This window comes from Lepidochelys kempii, chromosome 2 (genome assembly GCF_965140285.1).
Source record: "Lepidochelys kempii isolate rLepKem1 chromosome 2, rLepKem1.hap1, whole genome shotgun sequence".
Taxonomy (NCBI): domain Eukaryota; kingdom Metazoa; phylum Chordata; order Testudines; family Cheloniidae; genus Lepidochelys; species Lepidochelys kempii.
The window spans coordinates 119,927,536-119,949,426 of NC_136381.1; the positions used below are offsets into that span (position 1 = coordinate 119,927,536).

The window sequence follows — 21,891 nt, forward strand, 5'->3', positions numbered from 1 at the left end:
TGTCCTTTGAATCTGCATAATAATAGAAGGCTTTTGAATTAATTGTTAAATGAACAGTAAATCTGTAAATAAATCCTGTCAATTTAATAAGGTTTACTTCATACTGAAAGACTAGCTGTAATTTACATCATAAAGAAGGTTGATCATGCCATCAATGTAATTAAAATGAGTATGTTAATATGTAGTTACTTTTTTGTGTGCAATTTTACTTAATTAGATTTAAAAAACCCTCTACAGTTAAAAGACTGTTAAGGTTGCAAAGTCAAGACACAAAATTTCAGGTATGCCAGAATTAAGATTGCCTTAATCCCCCAATCCTCCTCCTTGTACATATACATTATGATACAGTCTTTAATTACATGATCACTTGCTATTTTTAAACACAGTACCCCTGCAGACACAGAATGGATGGTGCTCACTGAATGAGCAGCGATTCAATATTTTGCTTTTTCCTCATTGTTCAATGTGTGCCCCCAGGCCTTATTTTCTGCACGTTATTCAAACCCTGCTCTGAATTATTAATTTCCTCCTGCACACTTCTATGAAGCTAATACTATGAGTATTTGACAAATATTAATGAATTTATTTTCACAACCTTCTTTGAGATAAGGCTGCATTATTCCCATTTTACAGATGGGTAACTGAAGTTAAGAGAGAGAAAGATCAAAAGTGTACATTGGATGTCCAATTTGAGATGCCTAAGGCCTGATTTTTTCAGAATGCTTTGCATCTTATACAACTTTATATACTCAAAGCACCGTTTCCAGTTACTTCAGTTGCAGTTGTGAGTACTTAGCCCCTGGATCTCAAGCAGAGCACCAAGAAAGAAAAAGGAACACATGATTAGTAGCCACTTGCAAAATGTTTGGTTTAAGTGACTTTCCCAGAATCACAAAGGAACTCTGTGGAAGAGGCAGGGCTAGATTCCAGTTCTCCAGGGCAACACTCAGCTGTCTTAACCATGACACTGTCCTTCCTGCTCCTGCAACCTCCTGCCTCGTTCACCATGCACCTTCCAATTTCTGCAACAAATGAGGCAGGAGTTCTACAGACAACAGCCTTCTTCATTACAAAACCCTGATTCATCCCCAGAGCACCATCCATCCTGTACAATGAATAAGGCAGGGACGGGTGGGGGGGGGGAGGAGGAGGAGGGAAATAGCACGTGATCATATAATTAAAGGCTGTATCACAATGCATATGCACAAAGTGACTGAATTAATGTTGCACAGGTGACCTTAATTCTGGAATTTCCTAAACTTTTGAGGGCTTAACTTTTGCAACCTTAACATTCTTTTAATCTAGGTGTGTGTAACTTCCCTTGATATTTTATAAAAGAAAACTGAAAAGACAGAAAATCCATCACACACTGACTTCTACAAACCAGTTCTTGGAAACAGCTGAACTTTTTTTGCTTAAACTTTAAAATATATATGTATAAAAAGATCAGACTGAAGCAAGCATGCAAAATGGAAAATTTCAGCCCAAACAATTAAATTTTGGCAAAATATAAGCAACTGAAAACAGGGTTTATAATAATCAATATAATAGAATCATAGGACTGGAAGGGACCTTGAGAAGTCACTAGTCCAGTCCCCTGCACTGATGGGATGACAAAGTATTATCTAGACCTGTGGTTCTCGAAGCCGGTCCGCCGCTTGTTCAGGGAAAGCCCCTGGCGGGCCGGACCGGATTGTTTACCTGCCACATCCACAGGTTAGGCCTATCGCGGCTCCCACCGGCTATGGTTCGCCGCTCCAGGCCAATGGGGGCTGTGGGAAGTGGTGCGTGCAAAGGGACGTGCTGGCCGCCCTTCCCGCAGCCCCCATTGGCCTGGAGTGGTGAACCGTGGCCAGTGGGAGCCGCAATCGGCCGAACCTGCGGACGCAGGAGGTAAACAAACTGGTCCGGCCCGCCAGGGGCTTTCCCTGAACAAGCGGCGGACCGGCTTTGAGAACCACTGATCTGGACCATCCCTGACAGATGTCTATCTAACCTGCTCTTAAAAATTTCCAATGATGGAGATTCCATAACCTCCCTAGGCAATTTATTCCAGTGCTTAACCAACCTGACAGTTGGGAAATTTTTCCTAATGTCCAACTTAAACCGTCCTTGTTGAAATTTAAGCCCGTTGCTTCCTGTCCTATCCTCAGAGGTTAAGGAGAACAACTTTTCTCCCTCCTTCTTGTAACAACCTTTTATGTATTGAAAACTCTTATGTCCCCTCTCAGTCTTTTCCAGATTAAACAAACCCAAATTTTTCAGTCTTTCCTCATAGGTCATATTTTCTAGACCTTTAATCATTTTTGTTGCTCTTCTCTGGACTTCCTCCAATTTGTCCACATCTTTCTTGAAATGTTGCACCCAGAACTGGACACAATACTCCAGCTGAATCAGGGCTAATCAGTGCAGAGTAGAGAGGAAGAATTACTTCTCATGTCTCGCTTACAGCACTCCTGCTAATACATCCCAGAATGATGTTTGCTTTTTTTGCAAGTGTGTTACACTGTTGACTCGTATTTAGCCTACGATCTACTATGACCCCCAGATCCCTTTCCACAGTACTCCTTCCTAGGTAGTCATTTCCCATTTTGTATGTGTGCAACTGATTGTGCCTTCCTATGTGGAGTACTTTGCATTTGTCCTTATTGAATTTCATCGTCTTTACTTCAGACCATTTCTCCAGTTTGTCCAGATCATTTTGAATTAATGGAAAGTGTCGAGCAACTGTAACTAGATGACACTACGAATTCCTCCCATGATTCTACTGAGACAGACAAATAATTCTGCACTGCTGAAGTTTTTTCCTCCCACACTCCAATGGCATCAACTTTTGTGACAATCTTGGGTAAAACACACAAAATCTACACATTCAGTTCAATGACTCAAATCAAATTTTTAAATCTGCATTAGTAAAAGATTACTTTTAAAAGCAGATATTAATTTCAACCAAATGTGGTATTAAAAAGTACCATGATAGCTTCATAAATACATTTCTCTCATGAATCACTGGATTAATTAACTGGACTTTTTTAATGATTCAGTATAACAGAACTGCACACTAAGATGTGTCTTGCCAGTTCCCAGTCAACTCGGTACTGTAATTTTATTCTGATCACGCAGGTTTTTGTTTTTTTAACCCCGTACCTGGAGATGAACTGGAAAGTATTAAATACTTTGTAAGTAGTAAAAGGGAAGGTCCTTAGACTAGTATTTCTCTATATTGTTTGGCATCGTTGAACTTTTAAAAATACCCACTAGTATTACTGAAAATCTACAGTGTGTAAGTTAGAGGATTTTTGCATTTGAATGGTGGATATGTCAAATACTCATATTGTCCTTTTAAGGGCAGCTTCTCCTTTTTCAGTTCCTATTACCTACGCATTTTTCTCCATCTCTAAGGGGCCATTTTTCCTGATCACCTCCTAATTTTATCTTCAAGGATAAAAAATATGGAACCAAAATTCTCTTAAATTACACTGAAGTCAGAGTAACACTTTCTCATACCAACCACTTTTCCACCAGAAATACAAAATTATCTGCTAGCAAAAAAAGGCATTACAGGAGTGAGTGAAAACCACAGCAACTCAGTAATCCTGCTCTCCCCCGCCCTCAAAAAAAGCACTGAAAAACAATCCCACCAGCAAACTGAGCTCAGTCAGCGAGAAGCAGGGCACCGTGTGTTAAAGAAAGCTAAGAACTGAGCATATATAGCAACCCATCCCATTGTAGGGGTATGGCACGACAAATGTTCTGGGTTTTCTTCCTGTCTCCATCTGCTACTTGGAGGACATACTGTAATGGCAAGTATAATACACTCCTAGTGTGATCGGCCACTATTTTAGTTCACAAATTTAACAAAGCTTAGTTTGCAAGAGTCTAATCCAAGTTATTTGTGCTATAAGATACACCAGTGCAAATGTCCTGAGTACAGCAATGCCACAAATGACAAATAGGGAGTCATGCTGAAAGAGAGAGAACCCTATGATCTCAGAGGTTCCAGAGCTCAGTGAGCAGCTATTGCAACTCCTGATTCATATATGACAACATTGTAATTTCCTGTTACTGTCTATCAAACTTTAAAAACTACTAAAAAGTCCTACTAAAATCTTCAATTTCAATACAAAGTCTGTATAAAATACTTAGCTAGCCAAAAAGTCCAAACAGCGCTGTCATCAATCACTGATTTACTGAAAACAACTAAAAAGTCACTTTTTAAACTGTGCACAGTACCTTGTTACAACTGGTTTCCATTAGATATTGACCAAGATTTTCAAAAGCGACCAATGATTATGAGTGCCTCAGTTTTGGGGGTACCTACCTGGAGACATCTTCATAGAACTTGGGTTTTCACAAAGTGCTGAAGACACACTTTGAAAAGCAGGCCTCATTAAAGTATCTCAAAAGTGGATGCCCCAAAACATGGAGGCACCCAAAACCATTAGTGACTTTTGAAAATCTTGGCCATTATAAATAATTGCATCTAGGTTAGTTATCACCAGAATGATTAAAGAATCAGAAAAGATGCCATATAGTGATAGACGCAAGGAGCTCAATCTATTTAACTTTACTAAGAAAAGGTTCAGGGGTGACTTGATTACAGTCAATGAATTACCTACATGGGAAATAAATATTTGATAATAAGCACTTCAGACTAGCAAAGAAAAGTAATACATGATCCAATAGCAGGAAGCTGAAGCTAGACAAATTGAGACTGGAAATAAGGGGAACGTATCTAAGAGAGGGTAATTAACCATTGGAACAATTTACCAAAGGTCATGGTAGATGCTCTATGACTAGCAATTTTTAAATCAAGATTGGATTTTTGTTTAAAAGATATGCTATAAGAACTATTTGGGGGGAACTTTGATGGCCTGTGTTATACAGGAAGGAGGTCAGACTAGATGATCACAATGGCCCTTTTTGGCTTTGGAATCTATGAATCCTTCTATGGTTTAATTTTTGTTCTGAACTACTGTTATAATGCTACACTTACACATTTTCTTATAACTTTCACCTTTTCAGAATTGCAGTTAGGGCTGTTAAAAAGTGACCAGATTCTTTACAAAAGAATTCCAAAAAATCCCAATGAATTTCAAAAGAAAAAATGGCAAAGTCGTCTTTCATAATTATTCCTTTATATATTAGCAATGAAGCAAAATAATCACGAAAAACATCAATGATAAAAGATGCTATAATCATTTGAGGGCATCTGAAAAGAGATTCAGGAATTGTAAAGTAAAATATCTGATAAACAACTTTAAATGAAATGTTAAGAAAAACCAGAGGAGAAAACAGTTTGTAATTAAACATCAGATTTTTAAATCTCAATTCATCTGAGCCTCTGTTAGAATAATTATTAAACAGATATTGTACCTGTTGGAATGAGACAATCTTTCCAATCAAAATATCCTGCATAAATGCCAGGTTCTAATGAGCCAACTATAGGATCTGCCTTCAATTCAATGTAAATTTCAAACAGTCTTTGATCCAACTCCTTTAAGGATTCCATACTAATCTAAAATCAAAGCAAAAAGAAAAGTACATTTATCCATTAATTATGAAAGCAAGAATTATCACCATGAATTCATGGCTCGTCTTCTCTTTGATTTTTAGGAAACATGCCATATGCTTACAACCTTATAATTTTAAACAGTATCTCTTTGACTCTAAGAATTTCCATACTGGATCACATCACTGGGCAGACTAGTCCAGTATCAGATGCTTCACAGAAAGATGAAAGAAACTCCATAGTGGAGAATCATGGAATAACCTTCCCATAAGCATAATTTCTTCCTAACTCTGTCATTTAGGTTTTGATCTGGCATCACTGAAGGCAATGGGAATTTTGCCAGTGACTTCAATGGGAGCAGGATCAAGCCTTTAGTGGTTGGCTTATGTCCTGAAACATGAATGTTTAAAACCTTTATCATATTTTTAACCCACCTAATGTAACTGTGGATTTTTTTAATTATTCATTGTATACAGAGTTTAATCCTTTTGAAAAATTCAGATCTGTGACCTCCTAGCAGTTTAGTCAAAGTTCATTTCAAGTACTATTTTAAAGTATCCTTGTATAACAAAACAATAAGCTGCAGCTCTTTTGGCTACTGTATGGAGCAGGGATGTGCTCTTCTTTCCTTTGTGCAAATACAGATAAATACAAGCACTACAATTACTGAAACCTCCAAATAAAGTAACTAAACCGTGAAATGCTCTTACAAAAAGATTAGTCAATGAGATACATGTATGTGTACGTTTCACTTGCTCGCTATATTTAAATTAAAGACTGTACCTCTTTCAATACTGTACAAGTATTTTCTTCTTAATATAACTACACAAGACAGCTACATTTTCTAAAGCAATTCCAGAACATAATGTGAAACCTGAAATGTAGACAATACTAAAAGTAGTAGAAAGCTAACATCCTGATATCACCATGAATGCTACTTAAACAAGTCATGCAGAAAATGACATGGGACCACTTGTTGACAGAGCTTATCAGATTTCAAGGTAAAACTTTTTAAATGTCACTCAGTCACTGTGAGGTTTAGGCACTTCCAGGATGAGAGGTGTTCAGGTGAGAGGAGAAGGCTCAAGACAAACCCAGGAGAACAGAAGTAAAAGGCTGGAGGGGAGGGAAGGGGGGGACGACACCTAGTACTTCACTGCCGTCTTCCCATGCAGACTTATCAGATAGGAATTCCTGTGCAGAAAACCACTCAAAGATTCACTGAATGAAGCAAGGAGGAAATCATTGATGCTTCTGTTGCTCTGCCTTCTCCTTCTACACACCTAATCTGTTCCTGAGCACTCTAAGCACAAATCACTGGGTCTGATGGTGGTGTTGATGGTGAGAGAAGGTCTCTTGAGCTAGATATGGGGAGAGAAACAGGAGTTCTGGAGGGGAATGTGAAATGGGAGAAAGCAGGTATATTGGTGGGGGCATGGAGGCTCCCAGCAGCAGAGGAGTCCAATGGGAGAAATTGGTGCTCAGGAGCAGCATACACTAGTGCTTTCCTGCTTTCTCCACCTAGCAAACCTCCTGAGCTTTGTCAGAAGTGAGTCCAACAGCTGAGAACCACAAAGGATCATAAAAAGGAGCTCAGGAGATCGGCAGGAAGGGAATATTCAGGAGGGCAGTGAGAACTGGGCTTCAGGAAAAGGTCAGGGATGCAATTCCTTACCTCCCCACCACCCACTTCCTGTGAAATTTCTGAAGTTTGCAAAGGGGAGAACCCTCACAGAGACCTACCCCACCTCTTCCTGCTCCTGCCTGTGAGAGTCTTAGGATTGGCAGCCTCCCTCAAGAACCTTTTAATAGAAAAATCTCCCCCACCGTCCCCCATGGACAAGTGGACAAGTCTCTTAGTGACAGGTTACATTTTCAGCTTTAGCTCTGTAAGGAAAAGGGATAGTGATACAAGCTAAGGTCTCTATTTTCATGTCCATGAGTCAGCTAGGAACTTTAGAATCTAAAGAACAAAAGTTTGGTCTTGTGCATAAATCTCATACTTTTATATTTCTCTGGATTTCTGTTTTTTTTTTTTGGGGGGGGGGGGAGGTGGCTACAAAATGGCATACTTACCTAGCCCCTTTTCCACTTCAGTTCATAATGTACAGAAAAATTCTACCTCAGCAGCAGATCTAACCTACTATGAGACTCACAAGGTGTGTGAAGTAATACCTTTTATTGGACCAACTTCTCTTGGTGAAAGAGAAACTTTAGAGCTCCAAATATCAATATTGAAGGACATTATCTTACCCACCTTGTCTCTCTCATATCCACGGAGTAACATGGATACAACAACACTGCAAACCACTAATTATCAGGTAGATATAGTTTTTTAGTGTGGATCTTAGGGTGGAGGTGTGGGGAGTTGGGATTTATAAGGGAAACTCATTTGTAATTTTAATTATGGAGCAACAGCTCAAATTTATATTCCCACTTTCTCAAGAATTAGTTCATTCTGCCTTTTATTTCACCCTCATCTTCATTCTGCAAGCCTTAACTGACTCCATATATTATTTGTTTGCTTCTATCCTTTCCACTTACAGTACAGTTTTGGTTTGTTTTTAGCCATATGACTGTGTTTGGTTCTTTAGCCATGAATTCTCCATTACAAATGCCCTCCCACTTCTGGAGTCCTCAAGAGTTCTAGTCTGGGTCTATGTGATTTGGAAAGCACCGTATACACTTACAAGACTCCATAAGAAAGAGATGTGTGCATTCATCTTCAATTAAAATTATATATAAATATATATGCAAATTAACGATGGCACTCAGGATCCTGGGAAGCTGACAATTCGGCCCTCTGTGCTACAAAATTTGCACATCACTGATGCAGAGCCAGGTTTTTAAAACAGTGGTGAAGTACTTTGACTTTAGTCATTCTATAGGCAATGAATGTTGTGTAACTTAGGGCCTCTCTGATGCCCACTGAACTCAATGGAAAGGTTTCCATAAGTATCTAATACACAAGGGAATACCCCTGACACACAAACACCAGAAAAAAGCATTCATATTCCCACTAACCTATAAAAAAAGAGAAGCATCTTGAAATCAATCCAACTGGTATCATTTAGCGATGAGGTCACCATGGGTGCGATTAGTGAATCTTTTGGTCTTTTATAAAAAAAGAAAGATTTCTTGTGGACAGAAATGTTTTAGACCATTTCCACCTTAAAATGAAATATTTCTGGGTCAATCAAGAAGATAATGCTAATTAGGTTAGATCTTGCACTCTTGACTGAAGTCAGGATCTGGTCTGTACTTCCTAGAACTGTTAAGTTAAAAAAATCTTTCAGGGCTTTGGCAGGTTTCCCATAAAAAGTGTTTACTGTTTTAACAGGTGTAAAACTGCTCCCTGGAATTGCTTGACTATCTCTACAATACAGTATGGTGCATTCCCTGGATTTGACAAAGACAGATTGTGCAAGAATAAATGTTACAGGCTGTGGTTGTTTGTTCTCCCGTCTAAGCTTATCTGTGATACTGCAACAAAACAGTGTAATTCTACTTAACTATAGGAGAAAGGAGATTTGTCAGTACAGACAGTAGCTGTCACTTCCTACACTTCTGTTTATCTGAACTCACTCCTGAATGGCTGAAAATAACACTTCATCTGATAATGCATCTATGTAAACCTATTACAAGAGATATGAAAGACTGAACTTACTTTGAATAAACAGAAAAAAGAACAGTGACTATAAATGTTGAGTGCCTGATGGCATTCACATGGAAATATGACTAGATGAGTCACCTCAGAGACTCATAAATCTTTAAGGTCAGAAGGGACCATCATGATCATCTAATCTGACCGCTAATCAGTCCATGAGGAATTAGTGGACATAGCAACTCCCAAAAACTACAGCTGCAGCCAGAATACTATTCTATTTTCTTTCATGGTATTTGTGCAATAGCAGCATATTGCCTAACCTCCTATAATTTATCTGTTCAGTACTTAATATGAAACATTAATGTTATTCAATTAACACTCAATGTGTGTTTTAAACACTGTTGTTTTCTACACTGGCTACCAAATGAACTCTTAGAAGGATAATCTAACTATCCATCTAGGTACTAATATGGCCCTGATGATCACCCTATGAACATCTATATAATGACCGTGCTGAGTCAGACCAATGATCCATCTAACCCAGCATCCTGTCTTCTTCAGTGGCCAGGGCCTTACTCTTCGGAAGGAATGAGTAGAACAGGGCAATTATTGGATAATTCATCCCTTCTCAGCCAGTCCCAGCTTCTGGCAATCAGAGGTTCAGGGACACCAAAAGAACAGGGTTGTGTTCCTGACCATCTTGGCTTTAGACTTTGACGAACCTATCCTCCCTGAACTTACCTAATTCTTTTTTCAACCCAATTATACTTTTAGCCTTTACATTATCTCTTAGCAACAAATTCCACAGGTTGACTACGCGTTGTGTGAAGAAATACTTTGTTATGTTTGTTTCAAATCTAGGGCCTATTAATTTCATCAGGTGACCTCTGGTTCTTGTGCTGTGAAGGGATACATTACACTTCTCTATTCACTTTTTCCACACTATTCATGATTTTATAGACCACTATCATAACCCCCTTCAGTCATCTCTATTCTAAAGTAATCTTTTTGATCTCTCCTCACATAGAAGCTGTTCTATATCCCTAATAATTTTTGTTGCCCTTCTCTATACCTTTTCCAATTCTAATATATCTTTTCTGAGATGAGACAACTAGAACTGCACACAATATTCAAGGTGTGGGTGTACAATGGAGTTATATAGTGGCATTGTGATATTTTCTCTCTTATTATCCATCCCTTTCCTAACATTCTGTTCGCTTTTTTGACTCCTGTGCACATCGACCCAATGTTTTCAGAGAACTATCTATGATGATTCTAAGAACTCTTTCTTGAATGGTAAACGCTAATTTAGAACCCATAATTTTATATGAATAGTTGGGATTATTTTTTCCAAAGTGAATTACTTTGCACTTATCAACATTAAATTTCATCTGCCATATTGTTGCCCAGTGACCCAATTTTGTGAAAATATTCACAATCAGCTTTGGAACTAATTGTCTTCAGTAATTTTGTATTGTCTACAATTTTGCTACCTCTTTGTTTACCCCCTTTTCGAGATCATTTATGAATACATTGAACAGCACAGGTCCCAGTTCAGATCATCAGGGGACCCCAATATATACCTCTTTCCATTGTAAAAACTCATCATTTAATCCTACCCTTTTTCTTCTACTTTTAACCAGTTACTGACCCATAAGAGGGCCTTCCTTATTATCACAACTGCTTACTTTACTTAAGAATCTCTGCTGTGGGACCTTGCCAAAGGTTTTCTGAAAGTCCAAGTACACTTCATCAACTGGATCACCTTTGTCCACACATTGTTGTTGACCGCCCTTAAAGAATTCTAATAGATTGTGAGGCAGGATTTCCCTTTTCAAAAGCTGTGTTGACTCTTCCCCATCATATTGTGTTCATCATTGTGTCTGATAAGTCTGTTCTTTACTATAGTTTTAGCCAGTTTGCTTGGTACTGAAGTTACACTTACTGGTCTGTAATTGCCAGGATCACTCCTAGAGCTTTTTTAAAATATCAGTGTTACATTAGCTATCTTCCAGTCACCTGCTACAGAGGCCGATTTAAGCAATGAGTTACATACCACAGTTATCAGTTCTGCAATTTCACATCTGAGTTCCTTCAAAACACTTGGGCGAATACCATCTGCTACTATATATACCATCTAGTACTGTATACATGTACTGTATATATAGTACTGCATTGTCCATGGTCATTAAAGGGTTAATATAGATTTTAAATTGTTCAGTTACTTCAATATTTGAATTTTGTTCTTTATAAAAATTTTAAAAAAAGAACAATACTTTGATGTGGCTGTTCAGGATCAATTGCTGAATATATAATGGGCACCTCATTTGCCTACATAGTCACCACACTACCAGTACCTAACTCAGCACTTTATTAAGCATTTCAGTATAGTTGAGCGTGAAGGGAGAAATCTAGAGCAATTCTGTATACTATACTAACAATGCAAATAATTTCAAACCCCATTTGAATGATATTCAAAATTATTCCAGCCACAAAAGTTCAAACACATTCACTGGAACAGCTATGAGAGTTCATTGTGTAGTAGAAGCATCAGTTTGTAGAGAAATACTCTGTACTGGAAGAGATAACATTTTACTTTCAAACAACAAACATTTCTGGAAATAAACCAACTATATGGCCATAAAGATTCTAAGTCATAACATTTCTCATAAAAAATGATTAATCATTACAAAAAGGCAGGAAAATGAGACATCTATTGCCGCCCACCTTGACATTTTCGTTCTTTGAAAAAAAAAAATCCCTGATCTAGTTTATGAACAAGAGCTGTCAAGTGGTAGAGATTACTAGATTATTTAATCTATCAAATGTATTTTGAGATTATGATCTTTTTATTCTTTGCATCAAGAAAACACAGTGACATTAAAAAGCTTTACTCAGAAATCAGATAAACATAGCCTATGAATATACAAGTCTTTAACAAGTGCTCACATTTGCTACACTATTCATTTAAACCACACACAAACACACAGACATATTAATTATTATTATTATAATTATTGCTTTTTAAATTGATGCTTAAAATCCCATTCACTTGTAGGAGGGTTAAATAATATTTATTCTGGTTGATTGTACTAATTCTTAATTTAATACCTGTGACAAGGGAAAAAAAACCTCCCCCCCACAAAGTAATGATAGATCTGTAGCAATTTCATTTTAATATTCTTGCTTACTTGAGTTATTTTTTCAACTCCTTGGAAGCTATGTTTCTCAAAGTGTTCAGCTATATTTATGAAAGTATGACGTTCCAGATAGCAGCAATTACTGAGTACAATTAAAAGCCTTTGCTCCTAAATCAAGAGATGTTTTAAGGAAGAAAAATGAACAGTAATTAGGAAATATCAGGGATAACTGTGCATTATTATGTTTATACATATTTTGATCATGGAAAATGTTTTGTCCACTTGAATGACAACAGTCATATGATAAGCATGCTGATAAATAAAATATAGCTAACAAATAGTTTTGTAAACAAAATCCTAAGAACTGGTTAACTGGATGCAATGATTCAATAAGGGCACTTTTTCTTATGGGCTTTGTTGTCTGAAAGTATTCACTGGAATAATTGTGACTAATACAGATCTGTGATTCAGCTCCCATTCCAAAAATTAAGCCACAAACAGCTTTCCAAGAAGTGGTTTCTGCATTTTACTGTTTTTTTCTAGTAACCTGTTAAAAATGATGACCACCATAAAATAAAACCAAAATCTTCACTTTCATATGAAACTGGCTGAAGAATTCAGTTTTAACACTCAAGCAAAGGAAGCAAAACAGATATTAAACAAATGCATTCCCATCCTCCAAATTAAACTAAATCAAAGACTTACAGAACTCAAAATCATTTCTGCATATAATTTGAAACATTGTAAGTCATCTCTGCTCTCCAATTATTTTGTTTTAAAAATCAAATATGGTTCAAAACAGATATTGAATTAGGTTATATCAAGACTGTTGGTCCATGAGACTGGTGCAACAATAGGTTACCTGGGAGAGAGGCAAGATCTAGTTTTTCTCAGGAGGTAATTGGTTGACAGGAATTCCCAAATTATAAACTCAGCTCTGGCGGTGACTTTTTGTGCAACTGTGTGCAAGTCACTTAAATTCCTCAGTTTCCCTACCTGGAAAATACTTTCCTACCTCAGAAGAGAGTTCAGGACGATCATTTGCAAAGTGCTTTAAAAATGAAAACTTTCTGAGGATAAAAGAAAAGGAGTACTTGTGGCACCTTAGAGACTAACCAATTTATTTGAGCATAAGCTTTCGTGAGCTACAGCTCACTTCATCGGATACATCTTTTTGTGAATACAGACTAACACGGCTGTTACTCTGAAACCTTTCTGAGGATAAATTACCATAGTGAGGTGTGAAGGAAGTCAATATCTTATTAAGAATGAGATCTGCAATTCCTGATAAATTCCCAGCTGTCTTACCAACCAGTAATGAACTACAATGACTCGTGTAATAAATGTGTACCCATTAATCTGCCTACTACTTGAATTAATTTACCATTATTTGTATATACAATATTCAACACAAACAGTCAAAATACAATGAAAAATCCTAGGCTGGTCACTTAATACTCTCTACTCCATAATACTCAGCTACTCCATTTGTAAATGGGGAATAATAACCCTTATTGATACTTGTATATTGATACTTGTAGTGTTTTGAAATCTACAGATTAAAACTCTTTTAAGTGCCAAATATAGAAATTAATACTCTTTCCTACTTTTGTTTATTAATATCTCATTTGAAGCTTCAAAATAATTCTTAACCAAATTTATTTTTCCATTGTATAAGCCATATGGGTGGTCAAAAATATTGGGTTACTGGCAATGATTTTTTTGCTGAAAAAGCACCGAACCATTTGTTTGGAAGGGAAAAACCCTCAAAACGTTACACGGACTTCAACAACATAGGAAAATAAAATAGGTTGATAAAAGTTAATTAACATTCACACAGTACTTGGAGAATTAGAATGATATAAGGACTAAATTATTATTAAATTTCAGAATTTAGAACTCTGGGTCTAATCCTACAAGTCTTTTCTTACTAATTGCAGTTAGACTACTCATGAAAGTAAGGGATATAGGTTGGGCCCTTAAACGTTTCTAAATTCTTCAGGAAATAGATTATTAAAAACATAATAAGAGCTTCAAATTCATTCTTTGAGGGGCATAACTTTATATGTTTCAGTAGCCCTTGTGCTGGGGGTATGTACTCTTTGGGAATGCATTAGTTCAAATAACTGGGACAAAAAAATGCAACATTAGGAATTTTATGGAAAAGCAACTTTTTCTAGTCTCTCATGCACCACAACACATTCTACTATAAGGAAGATGACTTACCAAAGCAAACTATATTATTTTACACATTTATCTCTATGTTCTAAAAATAAATAAATGAAATTTAATTACCTGTCTGACGGATACAGATATTCGCACTTGAGTTTTAACTAAACATCAAGGGCCAGACCCTGAACTGGTATAAATTAGTGCTACCTTCATTGACGTCAATAGAGCTACACCAGTTTATACCCATTGAGGACCTGGCTGCAACAGTTATGTTTTTAAATAAAATTCATGAGTAAGAATCTGTAGGAAATATGCTGAATACCCAACAATCCAAAGCTCGAGATACCATTATATTAGCTTTTCTGATAACCATGCAGTTAGTAAAGTTTTATATTATTTTGTAAAAAGTGACTTAGGAAAACACAAATGCATTACAAAAGACACACAGTAAAAGATAAAAGCCTTATTCAACATTTAATTTTACCCCAATAAGACATTTTAACTAGAAGCCACACTTACGGAAGATAAATTAGAGTCTTCATGAATGCTTCCAAATAAATCAGGAGATGAAATGTCAACTGAAAGACTGAAAATATTTTGAAAAAAAGTGAATTGGAGAGTATTCTTTTTACTCTAAGCATTTACAAATCAGCTATGATGCGTGCTTGCTGGAGAACAACATTTCTATTTCTCAACAACTTTCGAGGTTTTGACATGAGAACAAGGTTCCAAATGGAACAAAACCAAAACCTTTCAAACATATTTGCAAAATTGAATTGGGTTTAAATTCCATTTTTTTAAATAAAAAATATCTGGTCTTCAATTTGGGTCTCTCCCCCTGAGAGTCAGTCAGCCCACCTTGGACCTCAGAGACCTTCTTGTCAAAAATCTCATCAAAATCAATATGGTTTTGATGAAAAATATTTAGTCGAAAATGTTCTGACCGGCTGTAGTGCTGGGTTCAGCTGAAAAGACTATAGAAAAAGTTGGAGTGCTGTGTCACAGCATCTCATACCATGGAACAGAAGGCAGAATGAGCTGTAGAGCTTTTCTAAATCACCCACAAACTGATCAAGAGCTTTGGGAACAGGTACTGCCATTCCAGCAATCATGTTGGGGCGGGGCGGAAGGTGGAGTCGCACCTTTCTGCACTTTCTTTGATTTACAATAAAATAGTTTCTGTTTACTACTTTTATACACCAAATAAAGGTAAACCAAGTAAAGAGAAAAACAAAGGTGGTCTTTCAGGATACAGAAATTGAGGTTCTTATGACTCCTCAGAGCTCTGAAATTAGTGGTTGATGGAATAAAAGCAAAATTGTCAACAATTTAGTAGATATGTTGATAGGAGTTATGAACATGCCAAAGACAGAGGGCAAAGCAAGGAAAATACCATTCCCCATTGGTAGATGTTATTCAATGGCAGTGGCAACTTCTTTCATATAAACTGCTTGGAAGCTATAGCTGTGACAAAAACCACCAGGCACAGATACTAACATTAGAACAAAAAATGGGCTAGTTTGGTGTAACAGTTACAACCTTTAGAAAGATGATTCTCTTTGGGAATCAAACAGAGGGATTTTGAATAAGCTAGCTTTCATTAAGCACTACAATAGCTACTAAGAAAATAACTTTTTAATATTCATCATATTTTATTATCTTATTCAAATCTGTATTTCATTTTTTTTGGTATAAAAACATTCTATTTGGCTCCATGGCATTTTTGGTCAAAGCCAAAATTGTTCACAAAAGGTATTTATTACATATACCTCAAGAATACTGGTGAGGAAAACCTTGTAGTAAAAACCAGACAATTTTATGCTGAAATTTGCAACTTCAAATATTCCAACTGTGTTATTTTACTTACTGTGTGGTATCTGCATCACCATCAGGCTTGGTGCTCAGTTGTTCCAGACAATCAATAAAAACCTATCAAATAATAATAAAAAAAAATCTGAATTTTCCATCAGAGCTGAACTACTGGTACAAAACCTGCAAAATATTTTAATTTTTCTTAACTGAATTTTTAACTGCAGCTCATCTAAGCAGAATAATCACAAATACCCCAATTTTCTTACACCTCAAAAAACTGAAAACAGTAGCATTTTAAATTAAGCCAGGCAATGTTTTCATGATCTTGTCAGCCTTTATTTTCCTGTGGAAAAAAAGATCTGTGCTATTTCTTTGTACTATCTGTCATCTTGCTAAATGACCTCCCAAATCAGAGGACTGGGGGTCCACTGGTTTACAAGGAACATATCTTTAATGGCTTTAAAGTGCTTCAACAGAGTCCCCAAAGCAAACATCTCTTAAGCACCACTACGCATCATTTCTTTGGTCTGATTTGTGAGATTTCACTTGATAACACAATACAAACAATTGTTAAAACTGATGGGTGCTGCTTTATTATCTTAAAAAAAATTCTGAGTTATTAGTTATACATTTAAAATATTACCTCAAAAATTCGTTGCAAAGAGCACTGGTTTCTAATATGAAACTAAGGGCCAGATCCTCAGCTGTAAACTGGCATAGCTCCACTGACTGCAACGGAACTATGCCAATTTATTCCAGCTCAGGAGCTTGCCCTTAGTTTCGTATTAGAAACCGGTGCTCTTTGCAACCAAATTTTAAGTTAATCTTTTACTATATAATTAATAACCCAGAAAATGCTTGAAGTTAAGCTAATGCATCAGGTATATGCTTGAAGCGTTTAGTTTCTCTGATGAATTAGGGCCTTAGAAACCCCAGGAACCATTAAGCATCATTACCCTTAAGAGTTACTGTAATTTGAAGTTAAGATAACACTTATGTCTCGATGATCTGAATTAAACAGTATCTGACATCTTATCACCTTTTATTACTTTTTGGGGAGCAATGAATACAATATAAGCCCTTAATCACTCATTTATGATCCCCAATTCCAGTTTAAAATTACCTGCATGATACCAATGCTTAGCTGGCACACATCCTCCTGTGTTTTATGTTGCTGGAAAACCTGAAGGAACAACCATATAACTTCAGTGGAATAGCTTCAGAAGGCCTTCTTCCAAAGGAAGTGAGGAAAGGGAAGAGTTATAAATATCAAAGCTAGTTTCTCTGTATACACTGCTCTTGTGAGACTCCCCAGGGAATGAAGAGTGGCTGGTAGAACAAATCCTATGTACAAACACAATGGATAGGGCGTGTGGGCATCCTATAGTGAAGGGGAAACACAATGATGGGAACAATACTGGCACGTGATGCTAGCTGGAATTCCAGTTCTCCATACCATGAAAGTGAAACTGTGATTAAAAAAGGGTGGGAGAAAGAATAAGTGAGTGGAAGGGAAAGTAATAGCTAGATTTCCTTCATCCTGTATGTCACAGAAACTAAAAAGGGTGGGAGAAAGAATAAGTGAGTGGAAGGGAAAGTAATAGCTAGATTTCCTTCATCCTGTATGTCACAGAAACTTGGAGAAAAAGGATTGTAGCAACGTGTAGGATGGGGGAAACCTAGTGAAGCTCAAGAGAAAACAGAGAACTGGGCGATAGTAGAAGCTCTTGGGACTTCTCAAGATCATCTTTGTTAGCATGTGAAATTCATCTCATGGGGAGGGATTAATTGTGAAGTAATATCCTCTTTTGGGTTCTTCTGGGGAACCCTCATTGGGGGAATAGGATACCTTTGTTGTACATGGGACAAAGAAGGAGAGAGCAACAGCACCCAATCCTATGAGATGCTAAGCATCTGCTGAAGAATGCTCTTATGTCTTTCTGAAGTCAATGGAATCAGGTCCCGAAGGCAGTAAACAAATGGGGATAACGCTATCATGTGGCATACTGGAGTAGGGAAAACAAAGGGTTGAGTTATGTCCCAAATAAAGTCTAGTTGTGATATGTATTTATAACTGGCTCTCCAGGGTACCTACACCATAAGATCATACCTGCTGCCATTTGAAAGCTACAGGTCACAGCCTTTCATATAAAAAAATTACATTTAAGTACAGTTCACTTTTTGCCCCCAAATCTGAGTGCAATTTGAAAACTGACTGAATATTGCAAGGGCTTTTTTTTTTGGTCAAAGAGCAGAAAAAATATTGTGAAGCTTGAGTAATTTCTTAATTCATTTTATAACAGCCTCTCTGTATTATTCACAAACACTAATAATACATAATGAAAACATATTTATACAGTAATTGCTTTTAAATGTAATAACAATTTACATACAAGGAAAGAAAAAAAAGTACATAGCAAGACTTACACTGGCTTCTCCAGGTTTGCAGTCCAGAACACTCTTGAGTGACTGCAAGGAATGCACAATGCATTGTTCAAACTGGGATGGCTGAAAGTAAAAAGATTTTTGAATTCCTAAATGAATGTGCAATGTATGCTATACAAACTACTAATATACACATTTTTTTTTACAGTAATGGAGAAGATACTCATTTTTTACTGATCCAATATGGAAAACCCCCCCCTACAAATTTCATGATACATATACTACAGAAAGCCCTTGTTTTAATGATGTACTTTCATACTGAAGCAAACAAAAATAATTACACAGATCAATTTCCTTTGTAAGTATGTGAATGAGGGGTTCTTGCATGGTTTCTTCGCCTTAAGCCTGCAGTGAACTTCTTATACCTTGTTTGTGATTGCACAGATGGCTACTCAGGAAAAGTCTGGGGGTAAAATCCTGGCCCCATTGTAGTCAATAGCAGAAGTCCTATTGACTAACAGGGCCAGGATTTAAATTTAATAGGGTCATTCTAGGGCATCACAAATTCACCATTATGATTTCACTATCATGAAATCAACAACAACAACTAGTGGTGGATTGGTTTGGAAGTCAGGCAACCTTGTCTATTCAGAAATTGCTTCATGTATAAATCTAGATGCAAATGAATTGGTAGCATTATCCCTGTTAGCCAATCTCCCCTTATCCCCCTCTCTTGCTCGATATTGTGCCACTCTGGTTTGAGACCACCTGATGGCACTGGGGGGAAATTGTGTTTCCCGAGGGGAACATGAAAGTGAGAAAGCTATCTCCATCCTAGAAAAAGGGACAGCAATCCAGTTGATTTGGCTCAAAAATGGGAGCCAGAAACTTCGAAGTTCAACTCCTCATTCTGCCCTTTACCCTTTGTGTAGCTTAGGGTAAGTCACTTCACTTCCGTTTCCCTAACCTAGGACATCAGGATAACACTTATCCACCTCACATATGTGTCATGAAGATTGATTCATGTCTGTAGAGCAATTTGAAATCTAAAGCACTGTGCTAAAATGCTATTTATTCATTTTTAGAACAAAGCTCCTGAAGGCATACAGCAGAGAAAGAGAGCTAAATTGGCAGAAAAAGGGTTTCAGTGGAAAAGTAAAATGCTGCTCCTTTCATTTTTGTTCTCATGTAGATTTTTATTGCCTGCAAAGAAAATAATAAAGCTTCTCTGTACATTAACCGTTGTGCATTACAGACCCCATGGCTGTAGGTTTCTGACAACAGTATCCCAAAACATGTTTTAACAGCTGTATAAATATCAAGCATGTTAATAACTAATTTTCTTGCATGCATTTTATACATATAGTTTAAGCTTAAGCTGTCTCCAAAGGCCCTCTCTGGCCTTGTTTACCCTCAGAAATTTTGCTACGGTTTCCTATCATTACAACAACTGATTCAGATCCACCAATGGTGGCAACAATGGGATTATTCATATAAACAAGGCATTAGCAGTTGCCAATATTTTAAGCACCATGTCATGCTCTGAGCAGGATTAGATGACACCATACTTAAGATGGTGGCAGCTCCCTAAAGACCCACAGACACTAGCAATCCTCCCACTGTTTCTGCTGCTGGCAGAGCTAAACTGGTGGGAAATTTTTGCAAAAAATCCTAGGGTAGCGATAGCTTTGGAGCACAGTAAAGAAGCACTAATAAGGTTTTTTTTTTTTTTTTTTTTTTTTAGAATTATTAGTTCTACAAAAGAATGACCATGTATGTAAATCTGGATGGAAGAAGGAAATGGGGCACTGGTCTGGACTGAAATGACCAGAGAACGTTGCAATTGAGAATGAAACCCAGAAATCAGGACTCCCAGTACTCTATTTTAATAACCAGACAACACTCCTTCCAACATTATGTATATCTGGAATGCTTCACACCCTCCTACTCAACTTAATTCAAATGTATTTATAGTAACAAACAAGCACAACTTCAGGCGGATGGCCTACCGAGTACTGTCTTATATAATACATCTTAATCCTCCCACAGCCATTTCTGCTTTCTCAGATTGTTTTTAAGTCATGCCTACAATGTGCTTGTCATCTTTTAGCCATTAGTCATTACTATTTCTTTCCCGAAAGCACCTCACTAATTTATTTGAATATGGTTTCAAGTCATTTATTGTTTGTCTGTGAGCAACCTCCTAAATTAGTTGGCTCTCAGTTAAATTTCTCATTATACCAGAAAAGCAACTTTTTATATGTACTATAGTCCAGCTTCCATGGTAACGAACCCACTAAGTTATGAAGCACTGTGACGTGGACCGAACTTGTCACAACCTGAGAAAAAAACCTCTGTATTTTAGCAGAACATCCATAGCTAAAAAAGAAACTTTTTTTTAAAAAAATCTCAACACAACCTTACTAAGGAAGGTCAGTAAAAACTTTATGGGGACACATTAACCCACCCCAACCCTCTCAATTTATATACATACTAGCCTCTTCTCCATGTCCTTCTTTACATTCTACTCATATTAAAGGACCGACTCTAGCAAAGCTTTACTCACATGAGTAATCCTTACTCATGTTAGTAGTCCACTGACATAAATTGCTACTCACATAAATAAAGATTATTCACATATGGCTGTGCAGCACTGGGACCGAAGACACTGCTTTTGAAAACTCCATCTATAAGCTGAAATTTATCTAGTTTTTAAAAAACTACTTTGGACTGTGCTTATGCTGACTAACACATGTAAGAAAATCCACCAGCAGAAAAATAACTCTTGAAAGAGGGAAAAGATGAAAGAAGAGAAAAAGTAGCTTTTGAATTTGTGATAGGATTTATACCACCATGAATATTTGAGAAAGTGAGCAGACAGAGGGCAGAAAGAATTCACTTAGGAGTATAATCTGTCCTCCATCTAAATTCTAACTCACTTTAGATGGGAACTGATTAGTTTTATTTTGTACCATAATTTAATTCTTTTATAAATACATATGCACACATGTGTAAATATAAGTAAATGTATACTATGCTGCAAAACTTTTAACATTAATGAAAAGAAAAATGAAATTTACACAAGTCATGTTTACACCACATGCACAAAAAATGGGTGCCCGGAAACACACAAAGTGTACCCACCAGAGATGTTAAGCCTTCATTATCAATCACCCAGTCTTCCTTTTCAGCTAACCTCTTCACATCTGTAAAAAGAAAAGGTGTTAAAATGCTAGGTTTCATTATAAAAAACTCCTTGAACT

At 36.9% G+C, this 21,891-nt stretch overlaps 1 protein-coding gene across 4 annotated transcripts in view; it reads right to left on the reverse strand.

Moving 5' to 3' along the window:
* EXOC2 (exocyst complex component 2) overlaps window positions 1–21,891 on the reverse strand; it is a 188,565-nt gene that overhangs the window by 47,827 nt on the left and 118,847 nt on the right. For all 4 annotated transcript variants that reach the window (XR_012157344.2, XM_073332187.2, XM_073332185.2 and 1 more), the window contains exons 17-23: window positions 21,773–21,834; window positions 18,671–18,751; window positions 17,367–17,426; window positions 16,299–16,360; window positions 14,951–15,017; window positions 12,311–12,427; window positions 5,377–5,518 (exon numbers count right to left, since the gene is read on the reverse strand). Coding sequence is in view for 3 of the 4 variants with exons in the window: in XM_073332187.2 (XP_073188288.1) it covers window positions 5,377–5,518; window positions 12,311–12,427; window positions 14,951–15,017; window positions 16,299–16,360; window positions 17,367–17,426; window positions 18,671–18,751; window positions 21,773–21,834 (591 nt within the window). In the remaining variant the exon portion in view is untranslated. The remainder of the gene's footprint in view (window positions 1–5,376; window positions 5,519–12,310; window positions 12,428–14,950; window positions 15,018–16,298; window positions 16,361–17,366; window positions 17,427–18,670; window positions 18,752–21,772; window positions 21,835–21,891) is intronic.